This window comes from Convolutriloba macropyga, chromosome 2 (genome assembly GCF_964194025.1).
Source record: "Convolutriloba macropyga chromosome 2, txConMacr16.3, whole genome shotgun sequence".
NCBI classification, from domain to species: domain Eukaryota; kingdom Metazoa; phylum Xenacoelomorpha; order Acoela; family Convolutidae; genus Convolutriloba; species Convolutriloba macropyga.
This window is the reverse complement of record NC_134469.1, coordinates 64,705,757-64,727,080: the sequence shown is the minus strand read 5'-3', so window position 1 is coordinate 64,727,080 and position 21,324 is coordinate 64,705,757. Positions and strand designations below refer to the sequence as shown.

Genomic DNA, 21,324 nt, shown 5'->3' with positions numbered 1-21,324 from the left:
TTCAATTTTTTATACTGACTCTGTTCATTTTGAATTGCTTTGCTGAGCAACTGATGTTCAAAATCACTTTTAGCAGAATGAGAGAAGAGAGAAACTAGCTTAGAGAAGTCAAAAAGATATCACGCAAAATGTTGGAAAAGCGGCAAAATGAGGTAAAGCGAAACATTTTTTATTCGACGAAGTAAAAAAACATAGCGGGACAAGTCCTGAAATACAATCCAAGTAATTGAATGAAAGACAGACCTAATTACCTGACCAGCCGATCAATTGAACAATCCCAGCCAACAAGACAAAATCTCAAAAGTAGAGAAACTAAAAGAATCAAACAAACTAACCAAAAAAACGATCATTACTAAAACCCTTGAAGCTTTTAATTTGAAGGCCATATATGACTCATTTCAGAATACTCATTAACTCACGTAAAAACCTTGAAAGAGATGAATCTGCCACTAAAAGTAGATAAACTATGAGAAATGCATCAAGAAACTGAGAACAGAAAATTTAAAGAAAATTTCCAAAAATAGGGCTATAAATAACAACATTTTTTTGACTCTGGAGTTCTGTTTTGTATACCGTCTATAACTTTTAAAAAGTTTCGTTTGCCAGTAAAGATAGTTAAACTCAGAGAATGACAAAAAATCGAAAAATTTGAAAACAATCGAAAATTTTAAATTGCAAGCTTTATTTAAAAAATTTCCTACAAATGCAAAATTAAAAAATTGAAAACTATTTTATTACCCCTAAAAACTATGTAGTAACATACTAGCAAACCCTATAGGAAGTTCACCGGTCACTGAATAAAAATTTCAAAAAATTAAAAAATGCATTTTTATCAAAAAAATGGTGCAAAATATTAAAATGTTGAGTACCATTCCATGGCCAAAAAATATTTTCAGTAAACTGTTGGCAAACCATAGATGAGGCTTCTTGCTCATAGGGGCTGGAAAACTTGAATAATGACAATAAATGTCAGAAAATTTAAAAAAAAAATCAAGTTCGATTTAAAAAAATTGGTAAAAATCATGAAGTTAAAATGTTTAAAACCACTTCATTACCACTAGAAACTATGCAATAACCTATTATTAAACCCCAGAGGAGCTTTTTTGACATCAAAGTCTGAAACAAATCAAAAGATGAAAATTTTCAAACAATTTGAAAAAATTAGTATAAATTACCGTGTTTATGTTTGGAGTAGCAATAGATATAGCGCTTAAAGTGGCCGTAAAAAACAATTACGTCTTGCAAAGGACCTTTATCAACTTTAATAAACCTCAATTTCAGACTGGTCTAACAAAAAATCCAAAAAATGAAGTGCTAAAAATTTCATTATTTTAGGCTCAAAAACTCCCAAAAATGACCTTTTAACATTGAATTACGGCCTTCCCAGTAGCTTCACCACTCTGAGTACTTAAGGGACTACTAAACGCGGGCCTCTAATGAAACTTGGTGCCCGCTGAGCTTTACCTGTTTATCCCGTTTTCAAAGCTCAGTCATGAAAACAGGTGTGAAAACATCTTACAAAAATAAAAAAAAAGACAGAGCACCAAAACAATCCAATTCTTGGATTGTAAAAAATAGGAGCGCTATAATAGCCGGCTGAGAAGATGAGGGCGGCTATTAAAAAACCCAAAAATTTATTCAATTTTTGTGAATATTCAATTTCATAAATAATAAAAAGTGTATTTTTTACTACTGAGAAGACTACTTTCAGAGGCTGATGAGTATTGGAAAAATGAGCAAATAAATTGAACTTCAATTTCGAAATCTTTTTCAAGTCTCTTTTTCAAGTCTAGTTACAGTTTTCCTTTTAAGAAAAAGAGTGCAGGAAATTAGAACTTCACATAGCTTTGTTCAATAAATCGGGATTTTCGTTAAAAAACTTTTATTTTTTCAATTTCTAGTTTCTATTTGATGGGTTGGGACATTTTGTTCGAACCCACATCACCGATCATTCTGTTTTCAACTTATTTTCCACTAATTCTGTGCACATCAGATAAAAATTGAACCTAAGATTTCACTAAAATATTAAGGAAGAAGCGCTACATTTTGAAACACGCACTCTCGGCGCGTAGAGGCCAAAAGTCCGCAGAACCAGAAGCTGCCATTTGCACAGCCAGAAATGAAGTTTCAGCCTTTAAAACTTAGAAGATGGGTGCTCCAAGTACAGTTTACGTGACTCCATTTGATACCTATAAGAATTTCAGAAAATTCTCAGTAGAGAATTATCATAGAATCTCCAGCGTTTATTGACGAACACAGTGGTTTGAAAAGTTATGGCATATTTTAAAGTAATTTTTGTAGTCTCACGTAAACTATACAGCAATATCTCTTTGCAAAGAGGCATTGAAGGCTGTGGCAATTTAAATGATCAACAGTTTAGAAACTAGATGACTGTTGGATGGGGTGCAACAATTTTTTAAACATAACCGACTAAATGCTCTCAAACGATCGGTTGGCTTCGGCAGTAGCTAGCCACGGTTCAGTGAGGCTAGCTTTAGCTTAAATGAAGGGTCGTGAGGTGAACGCAGCAGCGGGCACGGGGGTTGGGGGAACCGGGGGGGGGGACTTGAATAATGACAATAGGGGCTGGAAAACTTGAATAATGACAATAAATGTCAGAAAATTTAAAAAAAAAACCAAGTTTGATTTAAAAAATTGGTCAAAATCATGAAGTTAAAATGTTTAAAACCACTTCATTACCACTAGAAACTATGCAATAACCTATTATTAAACCCCAGAGGAGCTTTTTTGACATCAAAGTCTGAAACAACTCAAAGATGAAAATTTTCAAACAATTTGAAAAAAAATTAGTATAAATTACCGTGTTTATGTTTGGAGTAGCAATAGATATAGCGCTTGAAGTGGCCGTAAAAAACAATTACGTCTTGCAAAGGACCTTTATCAACTTTAATAAACCTCAATTTCAGACTGGTCTAACAAAAAATCCAAAAAATGAAGTGCTAAAAATTTCATTATTTTAGGCTCAAAAACTCCCAAAAATGACCTTTTAACATTGAATTACGGCCTTCCCAGTAGCTTCACCACTCTGAGTACTTAAGGGACTACTAAACGCGGGCCTCTAATGAAACTTGGTGCCCGCTGAGCTTTACCTGTTTATCCCGTTTTCAAAGCTCAGTCATGAAAACAGGTGTGAAAACATCTTACAAAAATAAAAAAAAAAGACAGAGCACCAAAACAATCCAATTCTTGGATTGTAAAAAATAGGAGCGCTATAATAGCCGGCTGAGAAGATGAGGGCGGCTATTAAAAAACCCAAAAATTTATTCAATTTTTGAGAATATTCAATTTCATAAATAATAAAAAGTGTATTTTTTACTACTGAGAAGACTACTTTCAGAGGCTGATGAGTATTGGAAAAATGAGCAAATAAACTGAACTTCAATTTCAAAATCTTTTTCAAGTCTCTTTTTCAAGTCTAGTTACAGTTTTCCTTTTAAGAAAAAGAGTGCAGGAAATTAGAACTTCACATAGCTTTGTTCAATAAATCGGGATTTTCGTTAAAAAACTTTTATTTTTTCAATTTCTAGTTTCTATTTGATGGGTTGGGACATTGTGTTCGAACCCACATCACCGATCATTCTGTTTTCAACTTATTTTCCACTAATTCTGTGCACATCAGATAAAAATTGAACCTAAGATTTCACTAAAATATTAAGGAAGAAGCGCTACATTTTGAAACACGCACTCTCGGCGCGTAGAGGCCAAAAGTCCGCAGAACCAGAAGCTGCCATTTGCACAGCCAGAAATGAAGTTTCAGCCTTTAAAACTTAGAAGATGGGTGCTCCAAGTACAGTTTACGTGACTCCATTTGATACCTATAAGAATTTCAGAAAATTCTCAGTAGAGAATTATCATAGAATCTCCAGCGTTTATTGACGAACAGTGGTTTGAAAAGTTATGGCATATTTTAAAGTAATTTTTGTAGTCTCACGTAAACTATACAGCAATATCTCTTTGCAAAGAGGCATTGAAGGCTGTGGCAATTTAAATGATCAACAGTTTAGAAACTAGATGACTGTTGGATGGGGTGCAACAATTTTTTAAACATAACCGACTAAATGCTCTCAAACGATCGGTTGGCTTCGGCAGTAGCTAGCCACGGTTCAGTGAGGCTAGCTTTAGCTTAAATGAAGGGTCGTGAGGTGAACGCAGCAGCGGGCACGGGGGTTGGGGGAACCGGGGGGGGGACTTGAATAATGACAATAGGGGCTGGAAAACTTGAATAATGACAATAAATGTCAGAAAATTTAAAAAAAAAACCAAGTTTGATTTAAAAAATTGGTAAAAATCATGAAGTTAAAATGTTTAAAACCACTTCATTACCACTAGAAACTATGCAATAACCTATTATTAAACCCCAGAGGAGCTTTTTTGACATCAAAGTCTGAAACAACTCAAAGATGAAAATTTTCAAACAATTTGAAAAAATTAGTATAAATTACCGTGTTTATGTTTGGAGTAGCAATAGATATAGCGCTTAAAGTGGCCGTAAAAAACAATTACGTCTTGCAAAGGACCTTTATCAACTTTAATAAACCTCAATTTCAGACTGGTCTAACAAAAAATCCAAAAAATGAAGTGCTAAAAATTTCATTATTTTAGGCTCAAAAACTCCCAAAAATGACCTTTTAACATTGAATTACGGCCTTCCCAGTAGCTTCACCACTCTGAGTACTTGAGGGACTACTAAACGCGGGCCTCTAATGAAACTTGGTGCCCGCTGAGCTTTACCTGTTTATCCCGTTTTCAAAGCTCAGTCATGAAAACAGGTGTGAAAACATCTTACAAAAATAAAAAAAAAGACAGAGCACCAAAACAATCCAATTCTTGGATTGTAAAAAATAGGAGCGCTATAATAGCCGGCTGAGAAGATGAGGGCGGCTATTAAAAAACCCAAAAATTTATTCAATTTTTGAGAATATTCAATTTCATAAATAATAAAAAGTGTATTTTTTACTACTGAGAAGACTACTTTCAGAGGCTGATGAGTATTGGAAAAATGAGCAAATAAATTGAACTTCAATTTCAAAATCTTTTTCAAGTCTCTTTTTCAAGTCTAGTTACAGTTTTCCTTTTAAGAAAAAGAGTGCAGCAAATTAGAACTTCACATAGCTTTGTTCAATAAATCGGGATTTTCGTTAAAGAACTTTTATTTTTTCAATTTCTAGTTTCTATTTGATGGGTTGGGACATTTTGTTCGAACCCACATCACCGATCATTCTGTTTTCAACTTATTTTCCACTAATTCTGTGCACATCAGATAAAAATTGAACCTAAGATTTCACTAAAATATTAAGGAAGAAGCGCTACATTTTGAAACACGCACTCTCGGCGCGTAGAGGCCAAAAGTCCGCAGAACCAGAAGCTGCCATTTGCACAGCCAGAAATGAAGTTTCAGCCTTTAAAACTTAGAAGATGGGTGCTCCAAGTACAGTTTACGTGACTCCATTTGATACCTATAAGAATTTCAGAAAATTCTCAGTAGAGAATTATCATAGAATCTCCAGCGTTTATTGACGAACACAGTGGTTTGAAAAGTTATGGCATATTTTAAAGTAATTTTTGTAGTCTCACGTAAACTATACAGCAATATCTCTTTGCAAAGAGGCATTGAAGGCTGTGGCAATTTAAATGACCAACAGTTTAGAAACTAGATGACTGTTGGATGGGGTGCAACAATTTTTTAAACATAACCGACTAAATGCTCTCAAACGATCGGCTGGCTTCGGCAGTAGCTAGCCACGGTTCAGTGAGGCTAGCTTTAGCTTAATTGAAGGGTCGTGAGGTGAACGCAGCAGCGGGCACGGGGGTTGGGGGAACCGGGGGGGGGACTTGAATAATGACAATAGGGGCTGGAAAACTTGAATAATGACAATAAATGTCAGAAAATTTAAAAAAAAAACCAAGTTTGATTTAAAAAATTGGTAAAAATCATGAAGTTAAAATGTTTAAAACCACTTCATTACCACTAGAAACTATGCAATAACCTATTATTAAACCCCAGAGGAGCTTTTTTGACATCAAAGTCTGAAACAACTCAAAGATGAAAATTTTCAAACAATTTGAAAAAATTAGTATAAATTACCGTGTTTATGTTTGGAGTAGCAATAGATATAGCGCTTAAAGTGGCCGTAAAAAACAATTACGTCTTGCAAAGGACCTTTATCAACTTTAATAAACCTCAATTTCAGACTGGTCTAACAAAAAATCCAAAAAATGAAGTGCTAAAAATTTCATTATTTTAGGCTCAAAAACTCCCAAAAATGACCTTTTAACATTGAATTACGGCCTTCCCAGTAGCTTCACCACTCTGAGTACTTGAGGGACTACTAAACGCGGGCCTCTAATGAAACTTGGTGCCCGCTGAGCTTTACCTGTTTATCCCGTTTTCAAAGCTCAGTCATGAAAACAGGTGTGAAAACATCTTACAAAAATAAAAAAAAAGACAGAGCACCAAAACAATCCAATTCTTGGATTGTAAAAAATAGGAGCGCTATAATAGCCGGCTGAGAAGATGAGGGCGGCTATTAAAAAACCCAAAAATTTATTCAATTTTTGAGAATATTCAATTTCATAAATAATAAAAAGTGTATTTTTTACTACTGAGAAGACTACTTTCAGAGGCTGATGAGTATTGGAAAAATGAGCAAATAAATTGAACTTCAATTTCAAAATCTTTTTCAAGTCTCTTTTTCAAGTCTAGTTACAGTTTTCCTTTTAAGAAAAAGAGTGCAGCAAATTAGAACTTCACATAGCTTTGTTCAATAAATCGGGATTTTCGTTAAAGAACTTTTATTTTTTCAATTTCTAGTTTCTATTTGATGGGTTGGGACATTTTGTTCGAACCCACATCACCGATCATTCTGTTTTCAACTTATTTTCCACTAATTCTGTGCACATCAGATAAAAATTGAACCTAAGATTTCACTAAAATATTAAGGAAGAAGCGCTACATTTTGAAACACGCACTCTCGGCGCGTAGAGGCCAAAAGTCCGCAGAACCAGAAGCTGCCATTTGCACAGCCAGAAATGAAGTTTCAGCCTTTAAAACTTAGAAGATGGGTGCTCCAAGTACAGTTTACGTGACTCCATTTGATACCTATAAGAATTTCAGAAAATTCTCAGTAGAGAATTATCATAGAATCTCCAGCGTTTATTGACGAACACAGTGGTTTGAAAAGTTATGGCATATTTTAAAGTAATTTTTGTAGTCTCACGTAAACTATACAGCAATATCTCTTTGCAAAGAGGCATTGAAGGCTGTGGCAATTTAAATGACCAACAGTTTAGAAACTAGATGACTGTTGGATGGGGTGCAACAATTTTTTAAACATAACCGACTAAATGCTCTCAAACGATCGGCTGGCTTCGGCAGTAGCTAGCCACGGTTCAGTGAGGCTAGCTTTAGCTTAATTGAAGGGTCGTGAGGTGAACGCAGCAGCGGGCACGGGGGTTGGGGGAACCGGGGGGGGGGGGGGGGGGGGGTAATGGGGGCAACAATGGGGGCAACGGTTGGAGGGGGTCTTTGGCTGCACGGGGCCCTTACGGCCTGAACGATGTGCAGGGGTAGGGATTGGGTGGTGAAGTGAGGGGGGGGGCTGATGTGTGTAAGTCTCCTAAACAGTTTGAGAATAGCATAATTAGAGACTCTAAGAGATATTAATGCCCGCTGGGCGCTACCTGCTTATCCCGTTTTTGAGGACGAAAAGTCCAATGGGTCAGACGAGAAATCGGTCAAGCGAAAATCGCATCAAAAAAGACCGACAGGAGTAATATAATTGCTACCAACTATATAGTTTAACAGATACATTAGTATTTTGTACGAATAAAAACTGTGCGAGAAAATTCTAAAATATAGCAGTTTGTCAGGCAATGAAATCCAGTAAGTGTGTGCATGTAACGTGTACCTGGCTAGCTGTGGGGAGTGTGTCCAGTCCGATGAGATGTGAGATGGCGAGTAGTTTTGAGTTATCATCGAACACGAGTAGGGAAGATAGCATCAAACTCGTGGAGTGAACTGTCGTGATACGAAACGACACCTCCCCCCACGTATTCAACAACCTATCACAACAGCACGTGCACTTAGAACACTCAACACGGTCTACAAAAATAATTTTTTGTCAGCTTTAAAAATAAAAATTTCATAGATGAAAATTTTTTATTTCAATCTTGTATTATACTACTTACATAATTCCAAGGATAGCCTAATTTTTCGACCCTACTTATAATCCACGAAATAAACATTGGCCTTATGGATTAAAAGAACATTTTAAACGTTCTGATGTGGTGAAATTGGCTTAGTAACCATGAGACATCAAAAATTTGAAAACTGAAGAAATTCAAATCGAAGACATCATCATAACTTATGGGAGCAGGAAAAATCAAAGCGCAACTTGTAGCATTTGTTTATAGAATACATTTACTTGGTGGTTTTTGGTTTCACCTAAACTGCCCAAAATTGTCAACGTATTTGTGTTACCATTTTAACAATTTGCCGCGATTTTCTCGAGTGAGATACGTCTGAAATTTGTGAATACAATTGACCTAAAAGCTGACTCAAATCAGAAAAATAACGTCATATATCCTTCCTATATAATAAATGCATGAAAGTTTATAAGGCACCATGTTTAACGAAAGGCGAAAATGCAGGTTTAAGAGGCCTCTGAAGAACGTGTTTAATAGCTGTCGAAGAGCATGTTTAAGGGCTCTCGTGCAGCATGGTTAAGAGGGCAGATTGCGAGAGATCAATGAAGTTGCTCTCGTAATAATAAGGTCATTGTCCAAAAAACCGCAGATTGCAAAAGAGTCAATGACGGAAAGACAAAAAGAGTCAATGGCCGAAATGCAAAAAAGAGTCAATGACCGAAATGCAAAAAGAGTCAATGACCAAAAAATGCAGATGCCCTAAGGTTCACGCGCCGCGAAAAAAACAGGGATTAAAAAATAGCTCACAATTCGTAAGAGATGCAGAGAGAAGGTGGTGTTTTACAATTTTTGACCACGATCAAATGAAATATCGTTTAATTGCTTTGCACCAAGTTTTTTCATGCAGAGTTTTTGTTTTACGGATCTGGATTTTCGATACAAATTAATTTTGGGATGCGCATATATGTTCTTCCACAGGTTTAAGTTTTGAATACAATTTTGTAGTTGGCTTTTACGGACCTGCTAGTATAAGTTGAAATGCATATCTGTAGAAGTCACAACAAAATGAAAAATGAAGTGGTGGCAAAAAATCATTGATGGACACGATGAACTAAAAGAGCACAGCAGGGGAAGTCCTGAATAACAATCCAAAAAACTAAACAAAATGCCTAACTGTCGGTCTCACTAGGCGGCACTCTTTTTATAGTCAGCAGCACATAAGCCATTACAAACACAAAAAAAAATGAAAAACTCTGCCCATTTTGTAGAAAATAGTTTTGTAAAGGAATTGTTGTTTAAGCTTGTCACAGTATTAACAAGGAGCCAGAAGAAATTAACTTTAGAAGTCTCCAGACAAAAAACAACGAAATTGTAGAAAACAAATACGAGACACAGTAAAAGGACAAATATTAAGATATTCGAGAAATTCGAATTCTCACCAAAACCTCAGTATCAAAGTCATTAAAAAAAGTTACTGAAACATTAAATTTTTTGTAATATATAATTATCATTCTTTGGAGCGCATATTGAAACTATCATAAACACAACCACGGGATCATGGTTGAAACCTAACAATAAAGGCGGGCAACAAAAAACCACTGAAACTTTCAGCCAAATGGTATCAAAGTAAAAAAGCATTAGCTAGAAACTGACGCTAATAAAAAACTTTCATCATGCCATGTCTCTTTAGAAAAATGTAAGCTGATCTGAATTTCCAAACAAAAATAGAACAATCCAAAGAGATCAAAACAATCAAAAGATCCATACAAGAAGCCTGAGAGACTGAAAAACAATAATAAACAAGCACGGTCAAAACTCAAAAATTTACTTTGAAAACAAACCTACTATCTGAAAGATAACAATTAACTACCAGCTGAACCAATTAAATACCTTTGACTGTGTGTTAATCAAAAGCCCTATTACACTTGAAAAGTAACGAAAATTTAAAAAAAGTGCCACACATTATGATAAAATTGTGTCAATTCGTCAGAAATGTTAGATATTAACCCTGTCACAAATAGACCTTAGTTAGCGAGCTATAGAAACTGTTCCTTAATGATTCTAAGGGACAGGACGACAAAAAGAACCACAAATACGGCCAATACAACAAAAAAAAATCAAATATTTTTGAAAAGTAGTGTGAAAACCGTTGAAATATATGTTCGATTTGGCCCCATTAGAGAGCCAGGGTGAATTATCATTAACGAGACTGAGTAAGAAAACTCATTGAAAACAACACTATGAAAACGAAAAAAACTCGAAAAAATCAATGCTATAATTTGCAAAGTAGTGTCAAAGTCGTTGTTATTGTAAGATATAAGACAAATCCATTGAGTATATTCAACTAGACCTCATTAGAAAGCCAGGCAGAACTTTCATTAACCACACCAATAGACGAGAGAAAAACTCAGAAAACTGGCAACATTAAAAAACTCGCGAGAACTTAAGATAATTACTGAACTCATTAAAAATACTTCAAATACGCCTCATTAGATAGCCAGTGAGACCAACCACTAACGAGATTAAAAAACAGGACTAAAAACAACAAAACAAGCAGCAACAAAATTTTATGAACATAGCTGGCAGATTGCCAGAATATTGCCGCAATAGCTTAGTAGATGTGCAGTCTTAAAAAAGTAAAAACAAAACGACAGACCAGAAAATTACTGTTTTCATTGAATGATAAGATGTTATATTTTGATTAGGAAACCATATAAAGCTACTGCTGCCTCTATTAGCTGCTCTCAAATTTCATTCATTTAGAGTGACAAACAATCAATTGACCTTATCTCTTTGAATTAAAGTAAAGTCAATTTCAAAGTGAAAAAGTCATTTTTGAGGAAGTCACGTGTGACCAAAAATTTAATCACAAGAGTGAACAAAAAAACGCGCTCCAATAAGAGTGAGAAATGACGTCACACACACACACACACACACACACACACACACACACACACACACACACACAGTTTAGTTAAAATTGCATGAACGAATGAACAAAAAGCAGACTTGAAGTGGTTGTGACGTCATATGGTCGTGACAAAAATCTTGACGAAATAAAAACCAGGAGAAGGCCAATTATAGCCCCAGCCATCGCTCTGTGGCTATTTAAGACAAACAGCTTCTAATTCAAATAAACTATTACCTGCTGCTTGACGACTGCAGAAAAAAATTTATATACTATTAGAAAACAGTTAGAACCTTTTAAAGAATTTAAAAATTTAAAGAAATTCGTTAAGGGAATCAGCAGAAAAACAGCAAAATCAGAAGTCATATTGCTGCACGTTGAAAAATTGCTTTCAAGAACCGCGAAATCTTTTCCAACACCAGTTCATCTCTCTACTTTAAAAAGTTCATATATTAAGCCACTTGTATTTTGCTCGTTTTATAACTCCAAGGTGACTAAAACTACTAATCCAACTTGACTTTTCATTAACAAAAAGTCAAAAACAATTGAACACCATATAATAAAAACAAACAACCGGATGACTTCAGAACCTACTCCAATTAACATTCACTGAGGCCGCAGCCAACTAGACTGAAAAGATCCTCTACGCAAATATGTAATTATGCCATTTTGAAATCCTAGCAGGATAAAAAAAAATGACACGAGAAATGCCAAAACTGCTAAAAACGGATAAAATATTTGATAGAATTTCGTCACAACTTGCGAACCTGAAACAACAATTGGCAAATTAACTAGGAAAGAAATATTTTTTATTGAATAAACGACTACCAATTGATAGGAAAAACAACAAACGGTACGCAGAAAATCCAAGAAACGAAAAGGAAAAATTTTCTTTTTACTAAACTCCAAACAAAATACTAAATGCCGCTTCCTAATATTTATTCTGAGAGAACCCTTGAACAATTTTTCTGCTCAATCAGCGACTTCAGCAAAATCCTGCCATAGACACACTTACCACTAAATGAAAACTGCAAAAAAGCTGAAAAAATACAAGGTTCTAGAATTTATTCCAGTGAAAACTGCCCAGTCTAACCCCATGTAACACCTTATAGTAACAAACGAAATTTTCAATGACTTAACAAAAAACCAGACAAGAAATGGATTGGGAAAATCCTAAAAAAAACCGAATATTAAAAACAGCAAAAAATTTACATTGAAAAGGCAAATTGACGCATGTGAACAAAAAATACCAGCCAGAAAGCGAATTTTTGTTCAAGGAGTTTTCTCACTCTACTTTAAATTGAGAGTGAGTCTACTTTAAAAACTTCACGTCGTAGAACCACTCGCTTTGTTTTCGCTTAACTTCTTGTTTCGTCGTGATCAAAATCAATTCAATTTGATCTCAGAAATCAATTGTATGCACAGGTCTTAGAAACACAGCCCGAAGAGTTCCCGAATCAACTCGAGCAAACAAACGACCCATGAGAAAAATTATGAACATAACCGCCTAACGCCGGGCAAATTGCTCTCAAACGACCGGCGAGCGGTTGGCTTTGTCAGTAGCTAGCCAACTTTTATTGAAGCTAGCGCTAGCTTGATTCGACTCTTCAGATTTTAGTTTTCTAGCTTTGTTAGTAAACAAATCAAAAAAACCGATATTTAAAAAATTTGCAAATATTGCAAAATTTAAAAGAAAAGCTTCCAGATTTTGCAATGAAAATGTTCAAAACTATTTTTTGTCTCTGGAGTTATGTCAAGTAACCCATCTGCAAGACCTGAAAAACTTCGTTGGCCAGTAATGATAGTTAAACTGAGAAAAAGACAAAAAATTTTGAAAACAATTGCAAATTTTAGCGAAATCTTGCTAAAATTCAACACATTAAAATCTTCAATACCATTCCATTTTCTCAAGAGACTATCCAGTATCACTATTTCAAGCTTTAATTAGTTTTACTGGCTCAAAAACATCCATAAACTTGGAACATGATAATAATTCTTCGAAAATTTAAATGCTAAAGCTCGAGTCATTAAAAACTTGATAACAATTCCATGAATCTAGAAACTATGCGACAGCTTTTTATGAAGCCTTGGATGAGGTCCCTAAGACCCTGGTGCTGGAAAAATGATAAAAAAGTCAAAGATTCAAAAAACTTGAAAAAATTGCAAATAATTTTAAAAATTGCTGATCTTAAAATCTTGAAAACCCTTCCATTACATCTAGAAGCTATGCAGTAACCTAAGCTCAAACTCTAGAGGAGATTATGTGGCTGTTGAAGTTAGAGAAACCAAGAAAATGACAAAAATTTCAAAAAACTAGAAGTTGCAAAAAAAACTACTAAAATTTGTGATAAAAGTTGTAACTTATCCATGGCCAACAAACGTTTTTCAGTAACTCTTGTCAAATAAGAGTCAACTCATAATGACAAATAAACTGACAATAGCGATAATAAACTGACAAAATCAAAAATTTGCAAGTTTTGTAAAAAAAATGCTGAAATTCGTGGTGTTGAAATCTGGAAAAACATTTCATTACATTTAGAAATTATTCAGTAACTACTTTTGAACCCTAGAGGAGGTTTCTCGAGTTATGAGGCTGGAGAAACCTAAAAACCAACAAAAACCTGAAAAAATTCCAAGTTTTATTAAAAAAAAATTGATAAAATTTGTCATATTAAAAAACTGAAAGCTATTCCACAGCAAATAAAATTGTTTCAGTAACTTATTATCAAACACTTAAGGACGTTTTCTGGCCCGTGCGTCCGGAAAGAAGTGGATAATAAAATATAAATGTCAAAAGAATTGGAAAAATTTGCACGTTTTGTCAAAAAAAAAGGCTAATATTCGTGATGTTAAAATGTTGAAACCATTCCACTACCACTAGAAACTATGCAGTAACGTAATATATAACCCATGAGGAGGTTTCTTAACACCTAGTGTTGAAAAATCACAAAAAATGACAAAAATTTTCAAAAAAAATGAAAAAATTTGAAAATTAGTATAAAATTGCGTGTTTTTAGCGATCGGTTGTTCGTCAGTAGCCACGGGAGGTGTGTGTGTGTGTGTGGGGGGGGGGGGGGGGTGTACACCGGGGGTCTGATGGTGAGGGGGGGGGCACCAGTGGCGTGGGGGGCAACAGCGCCCTGGGGGGGATGCGGGCAATAGGAGGGGGGGGGGGGGGTTCAACAGTGGGGGTGTCGTCAACCTCTAAGGACCGCCCTTCACAACATAAGTATTAAGTCTCCAAAACAGTTTGAGCTGAAACAGCGCTGAAAGGCTCTAAAAGCACTTAATGCCCGCAGGGCGCTACCTGTTTATCCCGTTTTTGAGGACGAAAAGTCAAAAGCGTCAGACGAAAAATCGGTCAAGCGAAAAATCGCATAAAAAAGACCGACAGGACTAATATAATTGCTACAAACTTCGTTTGAGAGCAATTAAAAAAACTACGTCAATTCACGAAAATAGCAGCTCCTAAAAAACTCGAGCTCAAAAATTAAAAAATATTACCGCATTTTTAACAATACAAGGGCACATAAAACCAAGGGTAAGAACCTTCAACCAAATAAGAGTAAAAAAAATGCTCATAAAACAATTAATTGGCAATTCATAACAGGATAAGACGCTTGAGTAAGATTATGGAACAAACGAAGAACTGCATAAAAAATTTAAAATTAAAAAATCAGCTTTAAAATTTCTCATTTTTTGTCATATTACTAAAATGGTTTTCTACCAACGAAACTGTAATTACTTGGTATCGAGCATTCTTTAAGTAATAGGGTCTTTTCAAATACCAGCTCGAGCAGTAAAAACACTGCCAGAAGATTGTCGGAATAGCTGCGAAAGAATAGACTTGCGTGCCGTAAAATACAGATACAGATTTGGAAAAAAGTTATCGCGGTCAAATTTAATTTAAAGGGGTAGACATTTGAGACAAATTTTGGTCTCAAAACTTTAGACGAAGCAGAGGTTCGAACCCTCAACCCCCGGCGTAAGAACCAGTTGCATTAACTAATAGGCTACACGTTCCTTATGCTCTCTTATATTACAAACAACTTTGTTTTAACAACCGACATAAATTCTGAAGGCGAGCGATTTAGGTCGCGCGAAAAGTAAGAAATCAAGCGTGAAAAAGTGACTGATAACGTGAAGCGACAGAATGATCTAGAACAATGTTAAGCAAAAAAGAAAGTCGGACGATGAAACCAAAAAAAACAAAGAGCACTGCCATATAGCTCCGCTGAGCTGACAACTTTGCAGCTATAACAAAACAATAGGCAAAAAATCGCTCACATTTGCCTAAGAGTGGAAAAGCTACGCATATAGCCTTAGCATAAAACTCACATTAATTACAAAAAATTTTCAAACCTCAATAGCAACACACCGGGAGTTTTATAATGTCATCATCAAACCTATTAACCAAAAACAATGAAATACCTGTTTTAAAAAGCCGCATGAGAACAAAGTTTGCTCGCTTAGTACACCTCATTTTCTCGCTCTCGAAAACAGTGGAACTAACAAAAAAATCACTCTTTCCACTCCACTCTTCAATTTCGTTTACCAAACAAACCACTTTTTCCACGCGTTTCTTTTCCTTCAAAATTAATTTCCAAAAAAAATTAAAGACTTCTCGAATCTCGAATACTGCTCTTCGAGTCGTAATAAAAAAGTCAGCGCCCCAGTACAATTCAAATTATTTGAATTGTGAAAAACAAGCCAACTATAATAGTCGACTAAGATGAAGGCGGTTATTAATTATTTGATAATTATCTAGCGTATGACCTCTTAATAAATTTCAATGAGATTTTACATTGACAATTTGGATTATATGGGTGCAGAATTTTTTTTGAGTCAGTAGGTCATGATCATTTTGCTACCAATAAAAATGACGGAATCCCTGATAACTGTTCTCAAAAATAAATATAGCCGGCAGATTCCCGGAAAATAGCCGCCGTTGACGCACTTGATGCACATCGGGATTGAAACAGAAAAAGAAAAAAGCAGAGATAAATTGACCGATTTTTCACTATATTTTTAATTGTCAAAAAGTGTTCTAATACAGACGTGCAGTTTCATTTGGATTCTAAAACTATACTTAATTCAGCTTCTAAACTGAAAGCTAATAAGCTAAATACCAATGTCAGCTAGAAAACACTAATGAACTTTGATAACCTAATTCTCTATGACTTAATGACCGGGCTTTATCGGTTTATCCCTTCTCTTTTGATTTTGCTCTTGAACTTGACTGCATTTACTATTTTGCGTAATTCATTGCCTGAATGGATTTCGAAGTCCATTCAGTTGAAACTGTGAGTGATGTAAGTCAGAAGTCAGACGTGAAAGTCGTGACTTATGTAAAACGACAAACTTGATCAAAAGGTAAAGCGAATTAATAAATAAAATCTTAGCAGGACGAGTCTTGCAGTACAATTCAAAGAATTTTTATTGACTAAACAAAAAACTAGACCTAGAAGGGACTTGAAAGAATTGGGTAAAAACCACTTCTAAAAAAATCAGATTAAAATAAAAAAACAGAAAATCAATGTAAAAATGACGCATGTGAACAAAAAACCATTAGCGAGAAATGGAAACTTGGTTCAAACAAAAAAACTAGGTCTAAAAAGAACAATGAAACGATTGGGAAAACCAATTAGAAAAAAAATCCGATCCAAAAAATAGAAAAAACAGTAAAAAATCAAAGTGAAATTGCCCCATGTGAACAAAAATCAACTACCGTAAAAGCGAATTTTTGTTCAAACACACTTTTCTCACTCTAGTTTAAAATTAGAGCGAACAAATTTCACGCCGCAAAACCACTCGCTTTCGCTCCATTTCCTCTTTCGGTGTGACCAAATTTACTACTCCAATTTGACTTCAAAAATCATATAATGTGTGAAGAGATCTTAAAAAATAAGAAGTTCTGACGTACAATTCAAAGAATTTTCATTAACTTAACAAAAAGCTAGACAGTACAACTCGAAAATTTTTATTGACTAAACAAAAACTAGACTTAAAACGGAACATGAGTCAGTTGGGAAAACCAATTCTAGAAAAAAATCAGAAAATAAAAAAATTCAGAAAATCGATGTCAAAATGCCACTAGAGAGAACAAAAGTCAACTAGCGAGAACTGTAAAATTGATTCTAACAAAAACTAGGCTAGGATAAACTATGAATGGATTGGGCAAACCATTTAAAAAAAAAATCCGACCCAAAAAATTGAAAAAGCAGTAAAAACCAAAGTGAAACAATTGCCGCATGTGAACAACCACTAGCGAGAAAGGGAACTTTTGTTCCAGTGCCGTTTTCTCAGTCTACTTTAAAATCCGAGCAAACAAATTTCAGCCCGCAATACCACTCGCTTTTTCGCTCCATTTCCTGTTTCGGCGTGACCAAAATCACTACTCCAATTTGAGTTCGAAAATCATGAAAATGTGCCAACAAATCTTGAAAACATAGCAGCACAAATCCTCACGTACAATTTAAAAAAACTTTTATTGACTTAACAAACAACTAGACCTAGAACGGACTATTATTGGAAAAACCATTTCTAAAAAAATCAGATAAAAAAACAAAGAGAAAATCAATGTCAAAATGCCGCTACGGAGAACAACAACCAACTAGCGAGAAATGTAAAACTCATTCCAATACAAACTAGGCCTAGAATGAACTATGAATGGATTGGGAAAACCATTTAGAACAAATCAGATCCAAAAAATTGGAAAAACGATAAAAACCAAAGTGAAAATGCCGCATGTGAACAACCACTAGCGAGAAAGCGAAATTTATGTTCAAACACCGTTTTCTCAGTCTACTTTAAAATTAAAGCAAACAAATTTCAAGCCACAAAACCACTCGCTTTTTCGCTCTATTTACTCTTTTGGCGTGACTAAAATTACTGCTCCAATTTCACTTTAAAAAATCTGAAAATGTGAGAACAGATCTTAAAAAATAATAACAAAGCAGGACAAGTCCTGACGTACAACGCAACAAATTTTCATTAACTAAACAAAAGACTAGACCTAGAACGGACTATAAGTGAATTGGAAAAACCATTTCCGAAAAACCATCTTCAAAAAATGAAAATTTAACCAACAGATTGCCGGAAAATAACCGCCGTTTGTCGCGATTGATGCAAATCCGGATTGAAATAGAAAAAGAAAAAAGACATATTGACTGAATTTTTTTTTGTTTTTTTTTCAGTTCCACTTACTGTTTCGGCGTGACCAAATTTACTAAATTTTTACTTCAAAAATCATGTAATTGAGTGAACAGATCAATAAAAAAACATAGCAGTACAAATCCTTGCGTACAATTCAAAGAATATTCAATGACTAAACAAAAACTAGACCCCAGACTATGAGTGATTGGGAAAACCATTTGTAAAAAAATCATTTCAACAGACAAAATCAATGTCAAAAAGCCGCTAGAGATAATTAAAAATCCACTAGCGAGAGATGTAAACTTCATTAGGCATAGAATGAAATAACTATGGATTGGGAAAACCATTTAGAAAAAAAATCCGATCCAAAAAATTGAAAAAAAACAGTAAAAACCAAAGTGCAATTGCCGCATGTAAACAAAACCAGTAGCAAGAAAGAAAACTTTTGTTCAAACACCGCTTTCTCAATCTACTAAGATAAAATCATTCTACAAAAAAATTCCACGCCGCAGAATCACTCGCTTTTTCGCTCCATTTCATGTTTAGGCGTGACCAAAATTACAAAAAATTTACTTCAAAAATGCAAACGTGCAAACAGATCTTTAAAAAAACATAGAAAAAATCCTGACGAAACAATTCAAAGAATATTCAATGCTAGACAAAAAAAACTAGACCCCGAACGGACTATGAGTGATTGGGAAAACCATTTGTAACAAAATCATTTCAAAAAAAAAATCAAAGTCAAAATGCCACTAGCGATAATTAAAAATCCACTAGCGAGAGATGTAAACTTCATTAGGCCTAGAATGAAATAACTATGGATTGGGAAAACCATTTAGAAAAAAATCCGATCCAAAAAATTGAAAAAAACAGTAAAAACCAAAGTACAATTGCCGCATGTAAACAAAACCAGTAGCGAGAAAGAAAACTTTTGTTCAAACACCGCTTTCTCAATCTACTAAGATAAAATCATTCTACAAAAAAATTCCACGCCGCAGAATCACTCGCTTTTTCGCTCCATTTCATGTTTCGGCGTGACCAAAATTACTAATCAAATTTCACTTCAAAAATCATGTAAGTGTGTGAACAGATCTTTAAAAAATCATAGCAAGACAAGTCCTGAAGTACAATTCGAAGAATATTCAATGACTAAACAAAAACTAGACATAGAACAGACTATGAGTGAATTGGGAAAAACCATTTCTAGAAAAATCAGATAAAAAAACAGAAAATCAATGTCAAAATGATGCATGTGGACAAAACCACCAGCGAGAAATGAAAATTTGGTTCAAACAAAACAATAGGCCCGGAAAGAACAGTTAATGGATAGGGAAAACTGTTTAGAAAGAATCCCATCCAAAAAATCGAAAAAAACAGCAAAAATCAAAGTGAAATCGCCGCATGTGAACAAAAAACCATTAGCGAGAAAGCGAATTTTTGTTCAAACACCGTTTTCTCACTCTACTTTAAAATTGGAGCGAAAAAATTTCATGCCACAAAGCCATTCGCTTTTTCGCTCCATTTACTCTTTTGGCGTGACTAAAATTACTGCTCCAATTTGACTTAAAATCTGAAAATCTGAGAACAGATCTTAAAAAATAAAAACAAAGCAGGACAAGTCCTGACCTACAATGCAACGAATTTTCATTAACTAAACACACAAACTAGACCTAGAACGGACTATTATTAGAAAAACCATTTCGAAAAAAAAATCAGATAAAAAAACAAAAACAGAAAATCAATGTCAAAATGCCGCTACGGAGAACAACCAACTAGCGAGAAATGTAAAACTCATTCCAATAAAAACTAGGCCTAGAATGAACTATGAATGGATTGGGAAAACCATTTAGAAAAAATCAGATCCAAAAAATTGGAAAACAGTAAAAATCAAAGTGAAATCGCCGCATGTGAACAAAAAACCATTAGCGAGAAAGCGAATTTTTGTTCAAACACCGTTTTCTCACTCTACTTTAAAATTGGAGCGAAAAAATTTCAAGCCACAAAACCACTCGCTTTCGCTCCATTTCCTCTTTCGGTGTGACCAAAATTACTACTCCAATTTGACTTCAAAACTCAAAAAATGTGTGAACAGATTTTTTATGAAAAAAAGACAGCATCCCAATACAAATAAATTTCCTTGAATTGTAAAAAAATAACGGCGAATTGCTTTCAAACGAACGGCGAGCACCTGGCTTCGTCAGCAGCTAGCCCACGGTTTAGTGACCTCTGGGCTACCTCTATCCCGTTTCTGAAGACGAAAGTCAAATGGTTCAGACGAAAAATCAGCCAAGCAAAAAATTGCATAGAAGACAAACAGGATTAATATATTTGCTACAAAAAGCTTTTGAGAGCAATTAACAATGCTTTCATAAAAAGGGCCTGTTATGCCATTCATGATAAAAGAAAACAGGATCAGAGATGACGACATTACGCCTGATATCAGCAGCTGAAGTGCGGCATCAACAAAGAGAGAGAGAGAGAGAGAGAGAGAAAGAAAGAGAGATAAAACGTGAACGAGAAAGGGAGGGAAAATTTTCACCTGAATAGAAACCTGAAATAGTTTCACAGGCTCATAAAGACCCATACACTTGGAACAAAAAAATTTAGAAAAATTTTGAAAATTTTAAATTTTATCCAAAATCTACTAAAACTGGAGTAATAAAAAATGTTGCTCACCATCCCATTGACTCTAGAAACTATGCAGCAGCTTATCAAAATTTGAAGGACGTCCCAGGGCCTCTGCTGCCGGAAAAATTCAAAAACGAGAAAAATATTTTTTTTTAAAAATGCTTAAATTTGTGATTTAAAATCTTGAATAACATTCCATTACATCTAAAAACTATTCAGTAACATATTATCAAACCCTAGAGGAAGTTCCGGGGCTCTTGAGGCTGGAAAAACCTAGAAAATGACAACAAGAATTCAAGAAACTAAAAAAATTGCAAATTTGATTTTAAAAAATTGCTAAAACTTGTGATATTAAAAGTTGAAAATTAATCTATGGCCAACAAAAAAATTCCAGTAATTTATTATCAAACCCTTACGGAGGTTTTCTGACCCTTGAGGCTCAAAATACCAGATTAATGACTATGAAT

General features: G+C 34.7%; 1 protein-coding gene across 1 annotated transcript in view; it reads right to left on the bottom strand.

The window, feature by feature from the left end:
• LOC142334969 (uncharacterized) overlaps window positions 1-21,324 on the bottom strand; it is a 67,218-nt gene that overhangs the window by 32,529 nt on the left and 13,365 nt on the right. Inside the window, exons 2-3 of the mRNA XM_075383297.1 lie at window positions 11,312-11,325; window positions 7,929-8,122 (exon numbers count right to left, since the gene is read on the bottom strand). Of these exons, the coding sequence (XP_075239412.1) occupies window positions 7,929-8,122; window positions 11,312-11,325 (208 nt within the window). The remainder of the gene's footprint in view (window positions 1-7,928; window positions 8,123-11,311; window positions 11,326-21,324) is intronic.